We start from the raw sequence: 26,357 nt of genomic DNA, 5'->3' as shown, positions 1-26,357 counted from the left end.
CACAGTTAGCAAAGACACTAAGTAGCATTCCAATTTAATGCTGTCAGTGCTCTATCACTAACTGTTAAGATTCTCCTAACTCCCTGTGATAAATTAGTAGGGGTTTGTTCATTGTCCTTGAGAATTTAAAGAATCTACTGAGGAGATTAGGTTTCACAGCTCATGGCATTGTAACATGGGGACAAATGGGGAAGGGGGGTTGGGTGAACATCCTTGTTAAAACAAAGATTTTGTAAGATACCACCCACCCACCAGGAGACATCCTGTTTTGCCCCCACCTGAACACAAGCACAACGCATGATCACCGGAGGAAGAATAATGATCCCCAACAACAGACTGCGCAGTCTCAGGACAGGTCTCGACAAGTCGACAAGTCTCGACAAGTCGACAAATCAACAATTCTCGACAAGTCGACAGGTCTCAATAGGTCTCGACAAGTCGACAGGTCTCGACAAGCCAGAACTTCAATGCTATAAAACAGCGACACTGGAAAGGGGAAGTGGCGTGCCGTGGTGGAGCGGAGACTCCCCAGCCGCCCAGCGCTGTTTTGCTTGTGTCTGCTTACTTGATTAATAAAATAATTTCAATAGACCAGTAAATTGTGTGGTCTAATTTATAACACTCCCTCTCTCAGAATGATTTTTTGAATTGAAAATAAAACACAATGGGTATACTTGCTGTATTTTTACTATTGTAACTTACCTGGGTTCATTCACATCTTTTGAGCTGCTGGTGGAGAGCAATTTGAAGCTTGCACTTACTACACATAGACTAAGAAAGGAGGGGCTCAGAGGTGTATTTTTGTGTACAGATACCAGACCTCTAGTGGACACAATGGCTAAATGCTTAGGTAAACATACGTGAACAATGCATGAGGGATGCACATGTATTGTCAGGGGGAAAACAAACTTCTGAAAAGTCTATTTCAAAAGCTTATCCATTATTTAAACTATCATATCCCATCTCGTTGTAGTTTTAAGTGCATGAGTCCCAGGAAATCAGTTAACATTGCCTGCTTTTTCAACTATTTTCAAAAACCATAGTTGCTGCAACTACGGAGCATGCAACAGAGCACACATCAGCTGAAGAAGGCTGGAATGCAGCACTTCGGGCTTTTGTTCCCACACTGTCTGCTGTTCAGCACTTGCAGAGAGGATATTTAGGAGCTAGGTATTCTATGCTTGGATTTCCTTATATCAGCTAAGTTTCTACCTAGACCACTCTGGATGAGTTGTTTCGAGAATACAAGAAGGCAGAGAGATGTGTTAAGAAATCGACCAGGAATCAAACTACCATCAAAGTCCTTCAATTTATTACTAACTTCTTAAAAATCATACAAAGACAAAAACAGACACAATAATACTAACTGAGGATCTTGAAAACCATCACAAGTGGGTACCGCTAACAGTAAAGACATCTGTGTTCTATGGCGATATATTGCAGTATCTAAATTATTGTTTTCTCATGAACACGTATCAATGACAAGATCAGGTAGTACTCTTGGCACAGCACCACCCAATGCACTCTGTATGAACATTTACACGGTCAAACTTTTTTTTTTTTCATGCAAGACAAACAATCTTTTCTTTCAAAGTTATATAAAATATTTTCAAGAAAAAGGATGACACCAAACATTTCTATGAAAGAGGAAGCATATTTAAAAGCTTAACTAAAAACAGCACATAGTTTTACTGAGGTAAATTTACAAAACAAACAACCCTTGTCAATCATGACAGGGCTAAAAAGAAATCCAAATCTCCAAGACGAGAACTGACAGCCACAGAAGAGACAGCTCTTATTCCTTGATACTCTGTAGTAGCCTTAATAAATGTGACTCAATAACCTGTTGAACTAAAGCAGAGAAAAAGTCTGGTTAATCAGTGTTCAGTGTTTTTTCCAAGTCTTTAGGTACATATTATTTTATTTTAGGAGATGCTGACTTGTCCTCTACAAACATTTAATAAAAACAGACAGGAATAAATTCACTCTGAGAAGGGAGTTTGCATCCCTTCAGAAAATAAAAGCATCATGTAATTAAAAAACAATACACTCAGTAAGGCAGACAGTTTTGGAGGATGATGATCTGTTCTCTGGTTTGAATAGGCAGATAGCTACAGAAAGCAAATTTTAAAGCCTATACACAGAGAGTGGAAAATGAATGTTTACTTATTAGGAACTACTTCTGTGGAACATTTTGAGACTGAACTCTGGCAGACCTTCACAGTCCTACACCTAGATGTGTAGGGCTGTGAAGTTACTGGCTTGTCCATAAGCACAGGGCTCTGCTTGGAGAAACTACATGTACAGCATTAGTCTCATTTTTGGGTTCGGTTCCAGATTCTGTAACAACAGACATTTCACAGCTTTCAAAATGAAGGCAGCATGAGTTAAAAACAACACAGTCCTTTCTCTGCCACTTTGTTTTCCAGAGCCAAGTAAGGTAGACTAATTCACTCACCCTCACACTGTTACTGTCTGCCCCCACGATGAACTAGATGAACTAGAGCTAGAGCTAGTATGACAAGCACAGAAGGTTTTGCAAACTACATCACACCATACCAATCACACAGAGCACTGTTGTGAGTGGTTCATGAGGACTGCAAGCTCTATTAGCATTCTCCTGTGCAACTCTGATTGCTTGTGCAAAGTTAGGGAGCAGCTTAGTTCCTCATGCCTCAATCATGGTTGCATCAGCCCTACACACTGCTGTCAGTGCCCGTAGATGCAGATCCACACCAGTGACATATTCTCAGTTGGGACCTGGTTTTCTGAACCAGGAAGGAAAATCGTTCATTTTCTGCTGGTACATTTAAGTGTATTAAGGCTTTTAGGACAGGGATCTTCTTACAGCTGCATAAGGAATAACACTCTATGAGGTTATTGCAGCAGCTGCATAAACAAGGAGTAGCAAAAAAATCAAGGAATATACATTTCCAATACTCACCACTGCGATAGCCCAAGGCTACAGCCAAATCCATGGAATTATAACCAGCATCTGTTTCAATAGTTGGATCAGCACCACTTTCTATGTAAAATATGAAAAGAAAGTCAGATTTCTAACCATGCTAACTGACAGCACATTATTACTGATAATTCCATTTGTATAGGCTGCTTACCAAGAAGAATTTTTACACATTTCACATGATTCCCATGCACTGCATATAGCAGAGGTGTTCCTCCATTCTGCAAAAGCAGGAAAAAGCCTTAGACACTTAGCAACCAACTATTCTGCAACTGTAATTCCTCAGCCTCCTAGCATACTTATCATATGTATCAGAAACTTTTGGTCCTTTAGAATGTAAGCAAGGGCTCAGGATTAGCGTCACTCTCTTTTTACCAAGAAGCCATAACTAGTAGGGTTAATTTCTCTTTTGTTATCAAAAAGCATCCCATGTAAGTTTGGGGAATGTCAGATCTTTCAGATGAGGTAGAACAATTTTCAAACCAAAGCCAATGCTGTGCCCTGCTTCAAGTGTCTGACCAAAGTGCACACTGATATAAATTCAGTCTAGAGACTTACCCAGTCATATTCGTTGACATCAACTCCACAGTCCAGCAGCATTTTCACAATATCTGTGTATCCTTTACTGCAAGCCAGTGAGAGGGCACTTTCTCGCCCTTTTCCCAAAATCTGAGGATCTGCACCCTAAAACAGTTATAAAAAGAAAAGCAAATGAACCAAATTTTTTGAAGTGACATTTTTACAGAGAACTTCATTTTAAAAGTTTTAAGCATACAGCAGCATTGACAAACTTAGAAATGCAAAATAAAATACAAAGTAAATTAAGAAATTTAAGTGTGCTCTTTTCCTTACGTTCTGGAGGAGAAATTCCACCACTGCTATCTGCCCATGAGCTGCGGCCCACATCAGAGGGGTAAATCCTTCTTCATCCTTATGATTGATTACATTTTCTGTTTAAATAAAAATATGCAATTTATGAATCCCTCTCACTAACGCATTGTAGGAGCTGGTAGAATGAATGTATTGACATGTTCATTGTGAATGGACTGGTGTATAGCAGTGTGCCTTGAAAGTCGTTCTCATCTTAAATTTAAAAACAAATGTCTATCCCAGAGGTGGTGCAAATATCGTTACTGAAGGAAAAAAAAATCCAACTGACTGAAGTAAAATCTAAGTTTTTTTTTTGTTTTTTTTTTTTTAAGTTCTGCAAATCAAACTCTGTTTTTACTTAAAAATATTACAAGTTGTCTGTAATATGGGCTTTATCTTTGGAGAGAAGTACTGCTTGAAAAACAAATACGTACTGTATTATCTGTACTATATTGTAGAAAGCACACTTTCAAGAGTCTTGTAAAGAATTATCTTGTAAAGTAATACAGACAGCAAAACCCCGTTGCTCCCAAAGTTCATTTAATGAATTGTCTGTTTTATAGAAAACAATTAAGGTCTACTTAAAGAGCTGATGTAAGAAAAAAAGAATATATACATACATACATACATATATATATATATATATCAACAAGTAGGTGACTTTTTAAAAAAATATCTAAATAGTTTAAAAGTCCCATGTTTGCCATAGCACCATAATTTTAACCATTACCAACATTCCAGAATCAGTTTGCTTTCAATACAGATGACTCATTAGCAAAGTATATGGACTGAGTTACTTAAAACCTGCTTTCTACAAATGGTTTAACAGAGATGGACTGAAAGAACAGCTGGTTAGTAATATCGGAATAAGAATATTCTATGAACAGTTTAATATATTATGAAGAATTTAAATTTTATAAATGTATTATGGACTCACAGTTGTCACACTGAATACTATACAACTTGGAATGAGTAGTGCTATTATATTGCAGGTGTGGTCTATATCTTAAATTACCAAACACACCGCTCTCTATGTTGATCAATAATATAGAATCAGAAAGCCCTGATTAATAGAATGTGTTTTAAATTATTTTAAAAAAGTTTACCTCTTTTGATAGAACCAACAGATTCTAACCCCTCATCTCCATAGATCATCTATACAGTGGGAGAGCACGGGGAGGAAGGGATTCCCCAACTCCTATTGATATTAATGTTTCATTTTAAACCCAAATGATAGCAGTGGGTAAATAGAAGACTCATGTAAAACAACAGTCCACACCTACAAAGAAGAGGTATCTAAAAAATCCTTCAATTTGTACCATATTTGGAGATATCTTTAATACAGCTTTGGGGAAAAAGTGTGCAGCAGGTTGCACATGTGCCAAAGATAAAGAGGATGTTATTTAACCTTCCTTAGACTCACCTTGTTCAATGCGTGTGGCCAGATACAACATTTCTCCCTGAGCAGCCAGCTGGTGAACTGATAAAGCTACAAAAAGGGAAGAGAAATCAGCTGATATACACACCAGTTTTCATTCTGCTGTTTGGAGCTGGGCATAATACCTCCATTGGCTTGAGCTGTACTTATCTTGTATCTAAGAGCATGGATAGATTTCATCTTATACTCTGAACTGGAATCACTATGTGAAAAACTAAGATGTTTCTGAAATGCCTCAAAGGTTTTGGTAATTTTTAACGAATGTACAAATTAATAGAGAAAATAGAGATACTTCCTGTTAATACAAAAAAAACACTAGAAAACAGAGATACTTCCTACAACGACTCCTGCAGGCAACATACTTCACTCTCTGTTGTTTGGTCAGCAACCCAAGATCATGTTAAGAACATTTATCAAATGAAAATTAGCATCTTTTGATAAATTAAGGCTGAGCAGTTTAGAAGTGACATTTCTGACATCATTATTATAAGTGACATCATTATTATAAGTGACATTTCTAACATCATTATTGTAAGAGGTCACAAGCTACCAGGAAACCTGTCATGATACCAGTTGATGTCCCTAACATGACTCTTATTCACTACAATGTTGAATGGATCAGACATTACAGAACTATGCACAAAACGACATCTACAGATATTTTTTTCTTAGATCCAAAGTACCAAGCATTAAAGGCAGCAGAATTCTTAAGGAGTTACAAAGAAATATTCTCTAATCCTACAGTAAATGCTGCACAGATGCATGGTTCTGACAATTACAAATACAGACAGGTGTGAAAGGTGCTCAGGAGGAAATATATGCAATTTATCTGACTTATATAGCAAGAAAACTAGCTAATGGTTACATAATACATAAATATTCAGTGTCCTCTTTCTATTCACTGAATGAAAGTTTGATTTAATTCAGAAAGACTGACTATTTTAGTCAGGCTGAAGCATATGATACAGTTCCAGATAAATTTTTCCCATGCAAACAGTTTTTTTTTTTTTTTCTTTAAACATTGGTCTTGCTTAGTTTAAGAAAGATGCACGGTCAAGACTTAAAAATGATTTTAAAGGAAAGCAGTTCATAGGAGATTAAGTAGATTATGAGTGTAGTTTATAGAGAAAATGCTTGAAAGTCAAGAAAATCATAAATAACAGCTTGAAGCTTTAAAAGGATCAGAAAAATCTTTTTCTGTACTTTTCAAACCAAGAATTGTATCCTTTCTGGAAAATACACCTCAGTCACGAATTCGGTACATATAGTATGTGCATTATTTTATGGCTGGAAGCCTGTAACACTAGACAAGATTATTTCAATGTTTTCTTCCTATATTATAAATAACAACACACACACACACAAAAAAGGAAAAATGGAAAAAATCTGACAAGCATCTAACCTGCAGTTCACAAAATAATAATTGACAGTATGACAGAAGGATACTTACAATTTACAAGCAGAGGTGTTGTAGAGACTTCATTTCCCCTGTGTTTGTTAGTTAGGGTAGTTGATTGTTTTATTGGTGAGAAATGCTTAGTAGTTGATGGAGTATAAACGTGCCTTACTTGGATACCAGGGGAAGGAGAAGTATGGATGTTGCATTCAGCTACGTTGAACAGAGAAAACAGACATAGTTTTTTTAATGCTAGGAAGGGAATGAAAAGAAAGCCACAGATTTTAAACCAAAGTGGAAAACACCACTACCACAAGATCTTCCAAGCCTACACTAAGGAAGCTTTGTGACATGTACTTTTTCCACCGTGTATCATACAGGTTGATCAAAGGGCTGTTTTCATTTCTGGCATGAAGCAATACTGATAACAAATATGTTAAATACAGCGTAACTTCACCCAGAAACTATTTGTTGTCTAAGTAAGGTAATTCTTTGCTTAGATTCCCAACACATCCAGCACAGATTTACCAGGCAGGATGGCTCCACTTCGCATTCAGTATTCTTACTAGCACTCTCCAGTACAACGAAAACATGAGTCCTGCAGTCACGAGCCACTCAGCTCATTACTCTACCTACTCCTTGACCAGTGGACCCAACCTTCATTGGTTGGGTGGACCTTCACTGTGTTTCTTCACTAAAACCTTTTCAACTCCTCTTGGATAAAACTGTGACTACATTATGGATGTCTTATGAACATTTATCCAGTAGGAACAAAGACCTTCCGAACTAGCTAGCAGAAAATGCAGAAGCAGGTCACCACTTAGAATTCAAAAATCACACAGTGCTGCTGTTTTAAACAGTACTGACTTTTCTAACTTTGTATCAGAATCTAATAGCAAGTTATTACAGAACAGATAGAGCATCTTGGCTTCCAATTCTCAAAACAATAGCTTTTGGTTTTGAGAAGTAGCTGAAAAGCCAAATAATTTTTAAGAAGCTAGATGACTGAATACTGGAAAGATGTATTGAAGGATTAAATTTCAGTATTTGCTAAACTGATTTGAAACCAGTGTGCACCAGTAATCAGTGACTGCAAGATAATTAACATGCACACTGAATTCACACTATAGCGAACCTCTTGGTCATCAACCCAAGTGCAAGTTTCCGAATGGAACCAATTAGAAGTACAGGGTAAAAGGATGAAAGTAAAATTACATTCTGTTTGCCTATCAAACAGCTACAGCTGAGGTTATCAAATTAAGAGACCTACCAGGGATTTTTGACCTGCGGTCTCTGGATCCGCAGGACTACTTCTAAAGGGTTCACAAATGTTACCTAATTAAAAACAACCCTATTGCTGATGGGTCTAAATTTGCCGTTCAGGTCTGCAGCTCCACTAGAAAGCATTTAGGGCCTGCAAATCAAAAAAGTGTGAAAATTACGATGGCTGAACTGCAGCCAAACAACACAAGTCAGAGAAATCATGAAAATCCACAATAGGTCTGTTTGTATTTGTCATAGGAAATGGATCAAATTTAGTATCATGAAAAAACAAACGACTAAGTGTCTGAAATATTAAAGCAAGCACTGCAAAAACATAATTATTACTACGTAATAGAAAGAAACCCTAATTCCTTTCTCTACTAACACGCTCAGCTATTAAAAGGTATGGATCAATTCTTATGAAGCTGGACAGTGGTGGTTAAATATTAGCTGCAGGGAACAACCTACAGAATTACAGCACTGTTCACCTTCAAATACTGTGAAACTCAATCAGCAAGACAATTGCTATGAGAACAGGCTTTGTCTATCCATATTCATAAGACAAAGTCAACCGCATCACCTGCTATTTGGACATCACACCAGTGAAAAGATAAAACGTGGTCCAGAACACTACTGTAGTTGAAATGACCGCATAGTGCTTTTAGTAGTGTTTTGTAAAGACACACATATTCAAGAATGGGTAGCGTGTTGTATGACTTTGTAATAGGGCTTGCTATCAGAAGAAGTAAGCTTGTTTTTATCATTTGCATCAGCTTCTAATAAATTAAAGGCTTTTTGTGCCGTCTTTTCAATTAAAAAATGGAATAAAATAAACTTGGGAAAAATTAGTTTAGGGTAATAATTAATAAGACGCGTATAAAAAATGGTAGCAGAATGGATCGTAGAAACTATTACACACACATATGGCAAATACTTTTTTGATATGCGGCATCCTAAGAGGATGCAAAGAGCCCAGACACAACAACCGGCACCGCACAGCTCCACCTTTAAACAGGACGGACGCCACTTCGAGGTCGGAGTTCACTTGGTCCTGGATGTTTTTGCTGTCCTCCTCGTTCAGAGACTTGACGAGCCGCGAGCAGACGTTCATGTCGAAGCGGTTGGGCAGGATGAACTTCATGCCCATGGCGACGCCCTGCGCCTGCCCTTCCTCCGCGCCGCCGTCCAGCGCCTGCTCCACCTTGATGTCCGCCATGGGCGCCAGGCTGTAGCCGCCGCCGCCGCCGCACTCCTCCACCACCAGCTGCGCCCCGGCGCCCGAGCTGCCGGAGGGGGCCGCCATGGCCCGGGCCAGGCGCGGCGGCTCACGCCATGCAGCCCTCACGACAGCGCAGCGTGTCGCGACAGGCGCCCTGCGCCGGTGGAGCTGGGAGGGGAGGGAAGTGGCGCCACAGCGCGCGGCGCGCAGCGCTGCCATTGGCCCGCGGGAGGCGCCCGCCGATGACGCGCGCGGACACGGGGCGCGCCGCCTCTCCGCGCGCTGCGAGCGGGGCGCGCATGGCGGCGGCCGCGCGGTGCGGACACTGAGGCGGCCCCGAGCCCCACACCGAGCCCCCACCGAGCCTCGGCCCGCCATGGCGTCCTACAAGCCCGTGGTGGTGCCGGCCGTGCCCAGGCTGGGCGAGAAGGTGACGCAGGACACGCTGTACTGGCAGGGCTACAAGGTACGGCACGGCCCCTCGGCCACCGGGCTGCCTGCAGGCTGTAAAAGACTACTGTGATTATAAAAGGCATGATTAGCGGGTCTGTTTTAGCGCACAAAGTGCAGAAAAAGGTGCTAAAGGTAGCCCAGAAGAAGAGGGGCTTCGTGGGGCAGCGCTCACGGGTGGTTTGGTTGTAAATATCCTTCCGAGCTCTGCGGTAAGAATGGATTAAATGATTTAATTTCTGATACTTACGTGTGTTTAATCATCTTTATTGCACCTCTTTTAGACGCCTGTTCAGATAAAAGAATTTGGTGCAGTAAATAAAATCGACTTCTCCCCGGTTCCTCCCTATAACTATGCTGTTACAGCCTCCTCAAGGGTAAGTCACGTTTTTTTAAAACTTTTTTTCACATTGTTTCTCAACTGCTGTCACGTGAATGAGCTTACAATTGCTTTACTTTTCCAGGTCCATATTTACGGTCGCTATTCTCAAGAACCGATCAAAACGTTCTCTCGCTTCAAAGATGCTGCCTATTGTGCCACGTACAGGGATGATGGCCAGCTTCTTGTTGCTGGCAGCGAGGAAGGCAGCATTCGGCTCTTTGATATTAGTGGAAAAGCACCCCTGAGGCAATTTGATGGCCATACGAAGTAAGGCAGTGTTTTGTTCTTTGTGTGCATAAGCTTGTCTGATGTATTTAACTGCTGTCTGCTCTGCTTGTTGTTGAAAACCTGGGTAGTATTCATCTGTGCTGCTTGCAGCTTCTGCAGCTTTTACTTAAAAGGAGATTTTAAAGTTGAATTCTAAATTAGAGTGGTGATATTAATTTTAACTCTAAGCGTGTGAGTTGGGCACGTGGAAGAATAAATACATATTCTAATTAAGGCAAATGTTTGCTGATACACTGTGTAGACACTTGGTAAGCAAATTTTATTTCATGCTGGGAGGAGCAGTTGTAAAAAGTGGTTAAAAAAGCTGTGAAGAAGTATGTGAGAAAGAGCAAGAATCACTTAAAAAAAAGAAAAGAAAAGGGAAGTGTATGCCCCTTGGTGGAGAAGAAGTTGGAGGAGGAATCCTGATCTTTCAGCGAGAAGAAGACAACAGTAATAATTAGATTAAACAGATTGCTGTACTCTGGAAGACCTAAAACTGCTTTATCTTTCTACAATAAAAACAACAACAACCCTCCTTTACAGGAAAGCACCCATGTGGAACTTGAGATTGTGTTTCTACCTATCTGAGCTCTCTCTAGTTGCAGATAGGGTATTATCTTAAGTCCTAATCCCTAGGTTAACTTAATAAAATATAAACTGTCTGTGTTTCCTGTCACAGTCATTCTCTGTTGGGATGTTAAAATGATAATACTGATCTTGGTAGGGATTCCTAAAGGACAAGGAGAGTGTCCAACACGGTCTTACTTAAGGCTTACAACTTTAAATAGCTTAAAGCTTACAGTTTCAAAAGGACTGGGCTAGTACACAGGCCTCCAAGTAATAAATGCAGAATTTACAGCTCTTGAATGAATGAACATCCAGTAGATCTGTAAAACTCTTAACGCAGATCACAGTAGTGCTCAGATTAGCATCTTGTGTGCAAGATCCTTTTCTGGCTGGAACTGTACAGGGTGAACTACTTTTAACTTCCGAAGTGAGGCTCGCTAATTTCCAATAGTAAATGCTTTGCACTTTCAGACGAGAGAGAATCCTTTCCTTCAGCAACCTGTTTATTTGTGGAAATAAGAGTACACTTTTAACAATGGCTGTTGTGCACTTTGGTTTCCAGAGCTGTTCATGTGGTGGGCTTCCTCGCTGATAAATACCGGATATTTTCAGGTGGTGATGATTATTCATCAAATTTGTGGGATATTCCGAGTGCTACAGAAATTGTGTCATACACTGAACATACTGACTATGTGAGATGTGGCTGTGCAAGTAAATTGAATGGAGATGTCTTTATAACAGGTTTGATTTTATTTTTTATGCATTTTTTTTTTTTGGGGGGGGGGGGATAGAACTGAATTAAAAATACAGTAAATTTTTAATACAATAGCATCTCGTGTATTTTATTTTAAACATCAATAATCTTCCCATTCAGGGCCTACTTTGTTGTTTCCTTGTTACTTGCTTTTCACAGTTAATGCTGGTGTTTGTAGGGAAACCAAGCGTTTAACATCTTCTTGCTTTAGCCTGTTAAGCTTAATGGCGCTATTCTGACTTGCCTTTGAGAGCTGAAGATGCTGTGAATGCATTCTTTAGCTGGGATTGATGGAAGTGTTTTATCAGGGCACTGGAGGAGAGCACTATTTCCTCTGTAGTTTGTACAGCCTAAAACTTGCAGACTCAGAAATGAAATGCCTTATAAGAAGTTTTTAAGACCAATTGCTTTTGTGTGTGTGTTGTTTTTTTGTTTTGTTTTGTTTTTTTTTTCCTACCAGCAACTTTCTATTAATCTGACTAGAATTGGAGGCCTTATGCTGCCAGAAGGCTATAAATTAAGTAGGCCACTAGGCGTTTTAAATGCATGCTGTAAGACTGTTTCCATTTGTCTGGAGCTCTGTTAGATGGTAACACTTGGCCATTTTACTTCCTGAAATACTTAAATTATGCAACTGAAGCTATTTATGCTATTGTTTGCAGGTTCCTATGATCACACTGTGAAAGTGTTTGATGCAAGAGCAAAAAGTAGTGTCATGACAATAGAACATGGCCACCCAGTGGAGAGTGTGCTTCTTTTCCCTTCAGGAGGGCTGCTAGTATCTGCAGGTACTTAAATAAAATCAACTTTGTTTTCTGCTGGGCCTAATTTGAGAAATCTTTCATCTGTCTCTTCCCTGTGTGATGCTTTAATTTGGCCAAGAAGTGGTAAGTATGTAAAAATTAGATTTCTTGAGGATCTTCCTTAGGAACCAGTGTTGACCTGAAGGCTGAAGGTAGGGATCTTATCTCTGATTTGCTTCTCTTGTAATTAGTTAAAAAATAGTAGTACGCTTTTAATGATGCAATGCACTTTATTGGCCCAGTGCTGGCCTGAAGGAACGTATTTAAGAAATATTTTGCCTGCATCTTTCTCTAAATTATGCTTAGCAATGTTTTTTAGTCTCTTGCTATTGCATGAGAAGTCTTGCAATCCAGTAGTGTTTAAATCCTTTTTGTAAGGAATACATTAAACCATTCAGCTATGCCTGCGAAACCACCTGAAAAAGAACAGTCTTGTAATGTGTCTTGTCCCAGGGGATAGCCATAATGTATGGAGAGCACAAGCAGGTGCAGAAGACTCCGTTACAAAGGATGCACTGTGTCATTTCTGTGAAAACTTTTTCAGAGAAGCATAAATGTGTGCGTGTCCAACTGTTTTGTGCGCTTCTTTCTCATAGGAGGACGTTATGTCAAAGTCTGGGATGTACTGAAAGGTGGACAATTACTAGTTTCACTTAAAAATCATCATAAAACTGTAACTTGTTTATGCCTGAACAGCTCTGGACAAAGGTTGTTATCAGGATCCCTGGACAGGTTGGTATATTTTGTAACTTTGTTTTGCCTTTTTTTAACTTTTGTTTGGTAATTGCTTGTGGGGAACTTCTGAGTAAGCACTTGGTTTTTTGAACCTCTAAACAGACCTTTGCTCTCCCAATAAGAAAACTGTTCTTATTTTACTTCAACACAGTTCAATACTGGCTAGCACTTACCTTTAAAAGAGACCATTTTTGGTGTATCTGTGCTGTTGCTTTTTGTCCCTCTTAAAGTGACTCTGTCAATGGAAGGAATGTACCCAAGGCGCAGAGGTGATTTTTTTGTTTTTTTTTTAATGTTGCCGAGTTCAGTATACAATCTATTGTCTCTGAGACATCAGAAGAATGAAGTGGTCTGAAGTGACAGTGGTCTGTTCTCTTACTCCCTGTCTTCCCTCTGTGCTGTACTTCCTAGGCTCCCTTGAGCGATGTGGTCACAAAGGATAAGCTGTGAAGGGTTGCATTAACTATGTAGCTATGGATTGTTCAATGCTTATAACACTAAAGTTCATACTTTTAAGATAGTGTTTAGTTTTCTCATTTGTTAAGGGTTTTCCACCTTAAAACAAATCATTAAAGGGCAGCTGGATGCAAAAATATCCATGGATTTAATTGCAGAAATGATCGGTAAATCTTCCATTTAAAACTAACAACAAGTTTGAAGAAACACTGTCTTAGTGCTTCCTATTAAGTGTTGCTGAAGTCAAATGGTCTCTACGTCTGCCTTTGGTTTCCCTTTCTGCCCTTTTCACTGTTTTCATCTTTTTAGTATTAGGGCAAGTAATTATTTCTTTTTCTTTTCTGAATCTTTTGCTAGAACCTTTCTGTTATTACAGGAGAGGTAATAACTGAGAAGCTTGCTAGTAGTCTGAAGAAAGCTTTGCTTAAATATTCAGTTTCTTTAAATGATCTCCTAGAAGCTGAGAACGATGAAGTTTCTCTGAAGGCATTAGTAACAAGGCTTTGTCACTGTTCCTATACAGGCATGTGAAGATTTACAGTACGACTTCCTACAAAGTAGTCCACAGCTTTAACTACGCAACATCTATCCTCAGTCTTGCGTTGTCAGTAAGTACTTTAGAAGTCTTTATAGGCAGCATAATTGTTGATAAGCTTTAAATCACTGAAGTAATTGATTTTTGCTTTCATTGTCATTAGATGTTTCACAGGAATGCTGAACATATGAACTAGAATCACTGACTATATTTCTCCTGGGTAAAAATGGCATTTAGAGGTTTAAAACATAACAGATTAACATACCAGGTGTTACCTGTATTCAGATCTATACAAAATTGTGTGTTTATCAGGCACCATATGTAGTGTTGGGGAAGTACACAGCTTAGAAGGGAAGTCCTTTATGATGAATATACACATCTTTTGCTTTTCAGGAACCTTCTGAGTCTTCTTGTATGGCAGTGATAAAAGGAAAAAGTGGGTTATTTGTTCTTTGAGAGATCTAGAATAGGATAAACCTGTCTTAGAAGTTGTTGATGTTAGAGTGGTCTGAGGAAGAGAAGAGGAAAGGGCCTGGGGTACAAACATAAATGAGAGTCTGCCAAACCAGCTGTCTTACTGTCTTAGGAACAGAAAACAAAGATGCTTATTTCTCCAAAGCATTCCAATGGATAACTGACTGTTTGGGCAAAAATTTGAAGGCCAGCACCTCTTTTTCCTTAAAGCAGTACTGTCATGATGCAGTCACCCTTCTATATAACCTGTAAAAGGGACTGTGAAGGTCTTTGCTACTTCGCTGTAGTGGTGATCTTCTGGAACCAAGGGGGAAGGGGGAGGGTTAAGGGTGACAGAAAATCTTCCTTCATGCCCTACTTTGTTCCCAAGAGAATTAGAGCTTGAATGATTTTGAACTAGGTGAAGACTGTAGTGGGGCATATCTTTCATAGAACCACAGAAAACACATACTTCAAGCCTCTGCTGCAACTGCAAAACACATGCCATACCTGCAGTTTGGCATCTCTAAAGCTGTGTATATATCTTTTGAGACATTATCTTTTTGTTTCCTATTGACTAAACACCTTATTAAGCTTTAAATGATCATATGAGATCATAACACTGGCTGTGCTGTGTCAAACCAAAGGCTGATCTAGCCCCAGATTCTGCTTCTAACTATTGCCATTAGCAGATGTTTATGGAAAGCTGAAAGCAGGACAAATATGTATGATAAATATGATGTTCTTCCAAACTCATTTTCAGATAAGAAGGTTGCTGATGAGAGCAATTTCTGTGCAACTCAAAGAATTCCTCTAGCATAAACCTGTTCAGTCTCCCCATTAGCTTGTACAAACTTTTAACCTTCACTAAATTCCTAGACGAAGAGTTCCATGTCTCTTCACACAGCAGTTAGCAAGGGTGCCTCCTTTTGTTCCATTTGAACCTTCACTGCTGTCATATGATACCCTTAAGAAACACTAAGCAGCTGATCTCCATCCATGCCTGTCACGATTTTGTAGGCTTCTATAATATGCCTCCTCAGTGGTCCTTTGCCCATGCTAAGGAGTTCTGTCTCAAATCAAGCCAACTTTTTATTCTCCTTATTTTTTCTTATTTTTTTTTCCTACTCTGATTCTGCTTCTGATTTTTGAGAATATGACTTGCATAGGCTGTAAGATGTGGGCAAATTATGGATTTATTTAATGTCATCATGACCTATTTTTTATTTCTTATGTAGCAATTTAATTTGCTTTTTCTTGACATCTGTTGACCATACAGCTAAAGTTTAAAGATCTCATATAGTTATCTACTAGTACTAATGGGTCAGAACCCACTTTTATATACATAAAGTCAGTATTTTTTCTCTCATGCATTATTTAAAATTATAACCTTTATCATCAAATAAATTTAACCTTTTTACGTAGATAAAACAAATGGCACTGGCTGATGTTTTGAACAACTTTGTCTTGTTTCTGAAAATGCTACTGATCTGTGTTAGCTATTCTCATAGGTGGTGTTTATGTCTGCTGTATAGCATGTAGTATCCAAAGGCAGCTGTACACCATTTGGAAAAAACAAACACAAAACAAACACAACAAACCTATATAAGATTATACTTGCGTGTGGTTTTGTGAGAAGGATGTTAATGTGTATTTGAATCTTGCTGAACTAGTCATGCTGTATCTTGGCTTGGACTGGCGCACGCTTCGTTGGGTTAGAAACTGGCTGGATAGCCGGGCCCAAATAGTTGTGCTGAATGGAGCCAAGTCTAGTTGGAGGCCAGTCACTAGTGGCGTCCCCCAGGGCTCGGTGCTGGGGCCGGTCCTCTTTAATATCTTCATCGATGATCTGGATGAGGGCATCGAGTGCACCCTCAGTAAGTTCGCAGATGACACCAAGTTAGGTGCGTGTGTCGATCTGCTCAAGGGTAGGAAAGCTCTGCAGGAGGATCTGGATAGGCTGCACCGATGGGCTGAGGTCAACTGCATGAAGTTTAACAAGGCCAAGTGCCGGGTCCTGCACCTGGGGCGCAATAACCCCAAGCAGAGCTACAGGCTGGGAGAGGAATGGTTGGAGAGCTGCCAGGCAGAGAAGGACCTGGGAGTGATGGTGGATAGTCGGCTGAATATGAGCCAGCAGTGTGCTCAGGTGGCCAAGAAGGCCAACAGCATCCTGGCTTGTATCAGGAACAGCGTGACCAGCAGGGCTAGGGAGGTGATCGTCCCCCTGTACTCAGCTCTGGTGAGGCCGCACCTCGAGTACTGTGTTCAGTTTTGGGCCCCTCGCTACAAGAAGGACATGGAGGTGCTTGAGCGGGTGCAGAGAAGGGCGACGAAGCTGGTGAGGGGCCTGGAGAACAAGTCCTACGAGGAGCGGCTGAGGGAGCTGGGCTTGTTCAGCCTGGAGAAAAGGAGGCTCAGGGGTGACCTTATCGCTCTTTTTAGGTACCTCAAGGGAGGCTGTAGCGAGGTGGGGGTTGGTCTGTTCTCCCACGTGCCTGGTGACAGGACGAGGGGGAATGGGTTTAAGTTGAGCCAGGGGAGTTTTAGGTTAGATGTTAGGAAGAACTTCTTCACTGAAAGGGTTGTGAGGCACTGGAACAGGCTGCCCAGGGAAGTGGTGGAGTCACCATCCCTGGAAGTCTTCAAAAGACGCTTAGATGTAGAGCTTAGGGATATGGTTTAGTGGAGGGCTGTTAGCGTTAGGTTGGAGGTTGGACTTGATGACCTTGAGGTCTCTTCCAACCTAGAAAATTCTGTGATTCTGTGATTCTTCTCTAATATACTTTATTATTAGAGGCTTATTAAATAGATAATGTTGCTTAGGATCATAGCTTTGAAGATGGTCCTTCAAGTACAGGGAGTTTGACAACAGAACCCTATAGACGTGGCTTCTAGCTTAAATCTTTCTATGATACTGTGATTTGAGTTTTATTATTACACATAAAAGCTGAAAACTGTGCACAGTAGTAATGCATGTGTTGTCAAATAAAACACCAGGTTCCTAACTCTGTGATTTTTGCATTTTAGCCTGAAGATGAAACCATAGTTGTAGGCATGACCAATGGGGTGCTAAATGTTAAACACAGAAAGCCTGAAGAAAGCAAAGAAAAGTCTCAAAAGAAGAGACAGCCAGCGTATAGAACCTATGTGAAAGGAAGAAATTACATGCCAAAACAGGTAAGGTGAAGTGAGGAAATGTATCTTGAAGCACTCAAGATTTCTTTTTTTTTGGTGTGTGCTAAGTTGAAGGGAGGCAAGACACAAAGACATACAAGCTTGTCCATAGCAGTATGTTTACATTATATATCTACACAAATTCATTGTGTCCATCTTATTATGAATTTGTATTTCAATTCCAGGAGGATTTCTTTGTCAGTAAGCCTGGAAAATGTGTTTTGAGGAAATACGACAAGCTACTGAAGGGCTTTCAGTCATCCAAGGCCCTTGATGCAGTATTGGAGGTAAGCCTTTGTTCTTGTCTCATCAAAGTTGTGTGCTGTCATTCAGAGTGGATTTTTCTTTCAGTGTATAACTAGAGAGCATTCAAACCGCGTGGGTTCCTTATGCGTCCTTTGTTCATTTTATTTTTTGCAAACTGATACCATCCCTGTTTTCTGTATGATGATGTTGCTTTGATGCTAAACTCTTCTACTGTCTGTCCAGCCACACATCAGGCTTTATACTCCTGAAGTTACAGTTGCAGTTATGCAGGAACTAAACCGCAGAGGAACACTAAGGAGTGCGCTTGCAGGCCGAGACGAGAAGCAAATTAGTCTCCTCCTTACCTTTGTGACAAGGTATTGTTTTACCATACTTACTCTGACAACTTATTTTGAGACCCATATTTCTTACTAGCTTTTGCCACAGGGGCTCAGGAGATCATGTTTGTAGCACTGACTGAAATTTCATGTGCCTTTTGCTTTCTGATGCCAAGGTCTGGGACTTTGGCTGTAGTACTGAAATAGTTTACATGTTAGCACGAAAAGATTTTGCTGATATTATTAGAACCACCAAAAGAGACTATTTTGGCCCTTTGCCACACATTTTACCCTTAATCTGTTACTTTTTGTCTTTTCAATGCAACCCATGTCTTAACGTACCTGAGGCTTTTGCCGGTCCTCCATTCCCTTCTGTCTTTGTGAAAAGAGGAGGGTAAATACCACATGTAGCTTTTTTGACTCATATCCCTGATCTGTGAAGTCTCTTCTCTAAGAAAAATGTTGTCTGCATGCCAGTATGATAGAACTGCTTGTAACTGTTTCATTTGGCAACACGGTACAATGACAATGTGTTCTAATTTTGCAGGCGTGTAATTGAACCTAGATTTACTCCAATACTGGTAACTGTTGCGGATATGATCACTGGTAAGTACCACACAGAGAAGACTCAAAGCCCAGCAGCTAGTTTGAAAATAAGGTGACAAATGCTACCATTTTTAGAAACTACACCTACATAATTTGGTTTATAAACTCAATGGCGATGAACTGATCCAAAAAGAAATTTTGCTAGACAGCATTGATCCTGCAGACAGTATAAATCAGATACTGTCTGTGAGGTACCTCATGGTTTCTTAATTTTTTTTGATTCTTCATGTTCCTGTACTTCTGTAGTACAAGTGACTTTGGTTTCTCCAGTGAGGTAAAAATAGAATTTGATATCGTAAAAACTTCTTTTTCTGTTAGTTTGTCTTATGTATTACTGCGGGTATGTACCAATAATTAACACTGTTTTTCAGAACACTAGCAAAGTTGTCTTACTCATCTACAATGTTGGACTAGTGCCAGGTTCTTTAAATGCCTATCTAATTAGCCAAAATAATTTTTACATCTTTAATGTAAAAATTAAGATGTCTATCTTAAGTGACTCTCTTCTTTACAGATATTTATCAGCCTGTGCTTGGACAGTCAGCAGTTGTAGATAAACAATTCTTGAGGCTTCAGGAAGCCATAGGAAGAGAGATTGACTATCAAGAGGAACTACTAGAAGTTTTGGGAATGATGGATGCACTATTTGCCACTTTGACTAAGAAAAAAGCTACATATCTAGAAGAGAACAAAAGTAATGGTCTTACAAAGACTCTGGATCAAGATACGTGTAACTAAGTGATGTGCACCACAACAAATTCTTATTAAAACTATATGGACTTGAAATAGATGACCTGTTCTACTGATAACTTTTTATAATAGTGACTTTCAAAATAAGCCCCTCTCTGTACAAGTTCTTTCTTGCAGGATGTGTTTTTGAAGAGGCCAATTTTAGAAGACAGAGGAAGAAGGACTTTTTCAAGATTCTCCATGACGTATTTTTTTGAAAAACTAATGGATTTTAAACTTTTATTCCAAAGCTATTTAACTTTTAACAAGTGTATTATGCATCCAGTACTAAGTCACAATTTGATTTTGGAAAAACAATCAATTTTTACTTTTTGTTCACCAGAAAATAATTACAAGTTTGTCTAATTTTAACATGTCATCATCCTCATTTAAGGTTAGTGTCCCATCTCAGGTACTTGGACACAGGAGTAAAACCATGTATGTATTTGATATAACTTGATAGTGTTGTATTTTCTTTCATTGCTTTGTCTGCACTTCAAACTTCCATAAATTCATAGAAAACAACAAATTAAGAAGAACTAGTACAAGTAGGTGTTTTTTGTACGGTAGAAGAAATATGCTTCTATATTATTGGAAAAACTCATTTCTTTTTTTTAAAGAGTGATGTATGCTTAAGACTTTTAATTCTCAAGGATAAAGATAATCCTTGCATGTATGGGGAAGTGAATTCAAAATAAATGTAGTAAGTAAATAAATTGTACATCAATGAGGAAATCAACGCAAGAGATTTTACTTAATTCTATAACTGTTGTTATACAATAGAGTCTAATTTTTTAAAGAATAAAATCATAAAATCACTTATGTTGGAGAAGACCTTTTTCATCAAGTCCAACCATCGCCTAATGCTACCAGTTCCAGTAGTAAAACATGTCCCTGAGCGCTACATTCACACAAAGTTTGTATCAGTATTCTAGGGTAGTTTTTTTGTTGTTGTTTGTTTTAAACTTCACGTGAAACTGAAGTAAGATCATACATTTTGGAAAGAAGGGTGTGCCAAAAGCCACACACATTTAGGGTGATGTAAAGCTTCATTTGTAGTCTGTAGGCTGAAACTTACTGGGATACCATAAGAATTTCCCTCAAAAGGAATTTGTACGTGTCTGGCAGTTGGCAGTGAGTTATGTTTATCAGTATAACTTGGGAAAATTTTCCAAGTTTAAGTACATTTAGGTAATATTTTCTGAGTTTTACCTGAAATCTTACTATTATCTTCAACCTGGAAAACGTAGAATAGTACCTGGTCTGCTGTAAAGTTAATATGTGACCAATATATCTTCCTGGCTACTGGGATTTGTTAGTTATATTTTGAAGGGCTAAGATAATAATAAGTAACAATGAGGAGCATTTTCATGCAAGCTTTAAACATTTCTCAATGCTTCTTTGTTTTCTTGGTGCTCACTTGACTATTTTTATCCTATTGCTGCTAATAGAGTTGAACTTTCTTTTGTCTTTTAGGAAATCTTACTTTTAATTGTGTGACTGAATCAGGCAGTATCTTTTAGAAGACTTAACAGAACATAGGAGTTCTGGGGTGAGAAGCTCTTCCTGGAGCCTCCTCCTTCCACATCTCTTCAGTAGTATCTGTTGAAGGTGGATGTTTCTCTTGACAGCCGAGTTTTCCATGACTTGAGGACCACAGCCCTTGACATCATTGTCTGAGTTTTTATTGATGATCTTCCTATCTGAACTATGCATTCATTGTACTGCCTTGAAGTTTGATGTGTGGCTTGCAGCAGCATAGTAAGGAATTGCACTAAAATAGTAGATCAGTTTGATCTTACAGTAATTTGATTAATCATCAGGTATCCCATTCACGTTGTTCTGTCAAGTGAGCTTGCAGAGGTGGCATCTACACAAACAGAAATCTGATCAAAAGGTGGGAAAATACGCTATTTTAAGAGCTTCATTTCTAAGAAGACTACTAAAATCAAATTTTGAAGATTTTTAAACAAAAGGTCAAATGATTTTTTGTTACTTAAGTTGTGTCTTGAGTTGCGGATTCAGTGCCTTTGTGTTGAAGGCTAGTATTTGTTCAGGTGAAAGCTAGTCTGCCTGTCAAACTTGCTTATTGTTTGTGACCCTGTTTGTTATGAAAAAATATGGTCTTCTTTCTCTACATTTAGTAGTTTGTTTGTTTGTTTGTTTGTTTGTTTTTCCATTAGGCCATTTTTTTCCAGTACCTATGCAGCTCAGAGGAGTAAAACTAAGGCATATTACTATTAATAAGGAACCTGTTGACATTCTGCAGCAATAGCCCATAGTAGAAGGGGCTGAATGATGCTCAGTACATTGTCTGTGAAGATCCATTGGTAGTGGTGGTTGCTAAAAGGATGCTATGTAATCCATAATTAATTTGACACAGGAAACAGTAAAATGTGAAGGAGAAAGAGTAAAGCCAGTGGAAGTGTAGTATTAAAGTGAGTAATAAAGCAAGCAAATTCTGAATGTTTAATACTGTAGGCATGAGGAGTTGGATATAAATGAAGATGAAAATATTCTTGCTCTGTATGTACGAGGTTGCATTCCTCCATGAGCAGTTGTGTGAGCTGTCATAGATTTTTTTATTTTTATTTTTATTTTTTAATCTTCGTTACCGTCTCAGGGTACATGCTCATTCCAGCCCTCCTCAAATGAAACAGGTTGCAGTTTACAGAGAAGTCACTTTTACTGACTCTCTGATGGAAATCTGGAGTTGAGACAGTGTAAATCAGACTGTGTATGTGCAACTATAAGCAGAAAATGGCACATCTGGGTTCTAAGTTTTTGATGCAGAATAGGTTTATCTATATTGTCTGGTATTTTAACCAGCCAGAGTTTTGGTTTTAGGTTTGAAATCTAATGAGTTCACTAAGAGCAGAAAAGGCTGAATTGCGTCAGGAAAGATTTTAAGTGCGTTAAAGCAGACTTGAGACATACCTTACTTAAAACAAAACAAAAATTGCCTCTTCGTAGGTTCCAAAAATATATTTTTTTGACCCTGCTCAGAGGGAGCAATCTCTCGCAGGTTGCAGAAGTACGTCTGGATGGTGAGTTTGGCCTTGGTGTTGCCAGCAAATAGCCATCATTAGTCTTCAGGCTTTTTCATGTTTCTGCATCTAAAAACAAACAAAAAGAGTTTTAATGGCTCTAATGATGCTTGTGTAGCACAGGCAATTCTTGCCAAATACTTGATTTAGATTTGCATGCCTACTTGAGCTCAGAGTTAGTGCCGGTTACAGTTGCAATTTTTCTGGTTGCCCTGGATAATCATCATCTACCTTTCACTGGCTTCCTTGGTTGGAGCCTGTAATGCACTCCAGTGAAATAATGCAAAACAAGAAAAAGTTTTTACAGAAAAAAAATGACATTAGATTTCATAGGATACTGCATTTCAGTATTTAAAACACAAGTTTTGTACCTGCAGAGTTAACTTTTCAGGGAAGATCTCACACATTTTACACCTGAGAAAGAGCCCCCTATTTAATTTTTGGTTTAAATTTCTCATTTAAAATCCCCTTTAAAAATGAAGGTAGAGAAAAAAAAACAAAAAACATAGTGTATAAGAACACTATGTTTTAAAGGTATTTGAGTGTATGTCTTGATTTTAATCCTTGCCTAGATAGCAGTTTGTAGTTTCTGTGACATACTCTGAAGGAAAGTGATGTAAAATTAATTTACTTTTTTTCTTTCTTTCTTTCTTTTGAGAGTAGCTTTGCTTTCTGGAGCTTACTGTACCACAACTAACACCTCTTCAGGTCTTAAGGCAAGGATTATTTCAGCATTCTTATTTATGTAAGAATTTATCCATACTATAATATTAGAAGTTCACATGGAGAAGTTTTTCCAAGCTACATGTATGTTACTTGGGAGGCAGAAGGGTATTATGTACTAGTTGTGGTACAGTAAGGTCCAGAAACTGCCTCTCTGACTGTGCTTCCCATTTCATAAAATTATTTGTTGCATATGAATGCTAGGCATTCATTTAAATATCTCCATTCTTATTAATTAATAAGTAATGTCAGGTCAAATTTGGCTTTAAGAAGTTTCTTTGCTTTAAACTCCATTTAGTAACTGATATGTAGAAATGATAGCATTAAAAACATTATCCTATGATGGAAAACAGCAAAAAGTTCACCTTGAACCTAAATTGCAAAACAGTCAAAAACTGTTGCCCACATTTATTTAAATATTGCAGTGTGCCAATTTATTTCCCATGTCACTGTTCTCAAGCAGGCCATTGTTGAGGGATTTTTGAAACAGCAAGAATCCCATGGCTTGCTGTAGCTGAGCAAACCAAGCTACCAGGGCAACTATGAGAAGTTCCCATGACAGTGTTCCCACATTGCCCAATTGAGGAATTCAGGAAAATACTGTTACCAGTAGCTGGCTTCAAGGACAAGGTCTATGTGACTGCTAATCACAAGGGGGTTGTTTTCTTGCAGGTGGGGTTGTTTTCTTGTAGCTGTTTGTCTGAGTGCTTTTGACCAATAATCTTGTGTGAAACACTGTCCGCTCCTGTTAAGTTCACTATAAAAGTTAGGCTATTTGGGCAATAAAATGGAGCATGATCTGACTCTACTGGTGTCTGTCGTGCTTTCGGCCGTGCTTCCTGCTACAGGCCATTGTCTTCAAATACTTCTACAAAGCGCAGATAATACTGATCTCTTTTTTTTTCTTTTTTTTTTTTTCTTCACATTTACTACTGCAGCAGAAATAAGTCTACACATCAAGAACTGAATAAATGTTAGTCAGTGATGTACAAGCCCTGGGCAATGGTTGTCACGCGGATGTCAGGATGCTCTGTGCAATCCAAAGAGAGTCTCCAAAGTCTGTGTTTTCCTTGCTTTGATACTTGGGTTGGTTAAGCAAAACTTGTCATATTGCATACGTATCTATGTACATACAACAAGCTTACCTAGATGCTTGTTTGCATGATGGAAATACCCAGTGGATATATCACCTTTGCAATTTCAGTTCTGGATTTAATAGGTGCATCACAGAAAGCTCCTGCTTCCTGGTTCTCTGAGCAGAAGTTTGTCAGGTATGTCATGATAAGCTACATGGAGAAATGAAATGAGAAGTTTCAAATTTTAAAGACAGACGTACTGTGTAAAACTGTGAATCTTACTAAAACACAGGAAAAAGTCAGATTTTACTGGCTTCTTTCTCTCTTACAGGGGGTTATCTTTGCTACCTATGCTCTGTTGCAGCACATACATTATCTTTTAAAAAAAAAAAAACCTGCTGAGACTATCATTCATTTATATAGGTGAATGAAAGCAAATTACAGAAGTAAGATTGCATTGAGGGCATCTGATAAAATGACAAAAAAAAAAAAAAAAAAAAAAAAGAAAGTTGAATTTTTTTATGAAATTTGAGTCTAGTGGTGATTTTGTGCTGCTAACTCGAAGCTTTCACTGTATTTACCAGCCTGGGTACAGCTTTTCTATTAGTTGAATGTAAAACATATAAGCCTTCTAGTATAAGATAAGGAGAATGTCAGCCTCAGTTGTGTTACTGTTTCCTGTGTATGCTTTTTTGCTTGTTTGTTTTACAGTACCAATCTGTGTTGATAGTTTAATGTGTTTACTATTCTAATTTCAAATGTTTTTTTTTTGTTTGTTTTTTTTTTGTTTGTTTGTTTTAAAGGGAAATCAAATTAATGGAAATGTTGATCTGAGACAGGCTACAATGAGGGGTGTGTGTGTGTGTGCACGAGAGAGAAAGGTATGTTATTTGCTTCACCCTTTGTGGTGAAGCAAGGGGTAGGCCTGCATATGTGACCTCAAACCTTTTCTTTAGGCCTCAGAGAGGAGTCCTTACCCGCTATACCCAGTGAATCTTGGGGAACAAACTGTCTTCTACTGTTGCCTTTTCCTAGCATTTACTCCACTCCTTGTTAAAATGCCTGCTTTTATTTATTTATTTATTTATTTATTTATTTATTCATTCATTCATTCCTTACCTCTGAAGAGCAGCACATCATGACACTCTTTTGTTTTTGTTTGTTTGTTTTTTGTTATTGCTGCTTTTTTTTTTTTTTTTTTTTGTTTATTGCTTGATTTATATTTGTGCTCATATTACTGCCTTTGGCCAAGGAGAGTTCAGAAGTCAGCACCTGCAATTATCCCTCTGGGTGTGGAAAAAAAGTACAGAATATAAAACAAGCACAGCAGGAGCACACTTTCATAGATGATACTCTCAGAGGACTTGTATAAGTGGTGCTTCAGATGATGCTTCCCAGCGAAACAATTCTCCATGCATTGCTGACAGCACTTGCACGAGCTTTTTTCATCCTCACAGCACCGTGCAAAAGTGCTGCCGTTGCCCAGGCAGCACGCTGTTCCCCTGCGTGAACTAATTTCTAAGCTGCACGAGAAAACTGCAACCCAGACCTGCCCCCAGCCCAAGCCTGGGGTACTCCGCGCCCCATCCTGCCCCTGCCCGGGCTGTGCGAGCGGGCGGCCGGCAGCCGCCACCGCCGCCCTCTTTGCGAGCGCAGCTCAAACCACGACCCCCCCGCGGGTGGCAGCGTCCCACGGGCCGGGGCAGGGCCCCTGGGGGCTCCGCGGCCGGCAGAGGGCAGCGCTGCGCTCCGGGAGCCGCCCGGGGGCCGCCGGGGCCGCGCAGGGATCGCCCCCGACGGGGCGGCGAGGGCGGGGCGAGCCTGGACGCTGGCACCGGCACCGGCATCGGCATTGACACAGG

The 26,357-nt window shown here is 39.3% G+C and overlaps 2 protein-coding genes across 2 annotated transcripts; one reads left to right on the top strand and one right to left on the bottom strand.

Annotated features, from left to right (window-relative positions):
- Positions 1-1,290: 1,290 nt before the first annotated feature.
- On the bottom strand, positions 1,291-9,297 carry ANKRA2 (ankyrin repeat family A member 2). Its single transcript, XM_032206486.1, has 8 exons — positions 8,935-9,297; positions 6,721-6,879; positions 5,256-5,321; positions 3,815-3,912; positions 3,521-3,646; positions 3,117-3,183; positions 2,945-3,025; positions 1,291-1,851 (listed from the first exon to the last, which is right to left on the bottom strand). Exons 1-8 carry the CDS (start codon positions 9,230-9,232, stop codon positions 1,796-1,798), a joined length of 951 nt encoding a protein of 316 aa, XP_032062377.1. The 5' UTR covers positions 9,233-9,297; the 3' UTR covers positions 1,291-1,795.
- A 152-nt stretch (positions 9,298-9,449) lies between these two features.
- Positions 9,450-20,471, top strand: UTP15 (UTP15 small subunit processome component). The gene is made up of 12 exons (XM_032206546.1): positions 9,450-9,614; positions 9,883-9,975; positions 10,063-10,247; positions 11,380-11,558; positions 12,234-12,359; positions 12,971-13,106; positions 14,089-14,173; positions 17,584-17,733; positions 17,916-18,017; positions 18,220-18,353; positions 18,862-18,920; positions 19,435-20,471. Exons 1-12 carry the CDS (start codon positions 9,525-9,527, stop codon positions 19,656-19,658), a joined length of 1,563 nt encoding a protein of 520 aa, XP_032062437.1. The 5' UTR covers positions 9,450-9,524; the 3' UTR covers positions 19,659-20,471.
- Positions 20,472-26,357: the final 5,886 nt, after the last annotated feature.

This window comes from Aythya fuligula, chromosome Z, assembly GCF_009819795.1.
Source record: "Aythya fuligula isolate bAytFul2 chromosome Z, bAytFul2.pri, whole genome shotgun sequence".
NCBI lineage: Eukaryota > Metazoa > Chordata > Aves > Anseriformes > Anatidae > Aythya > Aythya fuligula.
The sequence above is the reverse complement of the archived record's forward strand: the minus strand, read 5'-3'. Positions and strand labels throughout refer to the sequence as shown.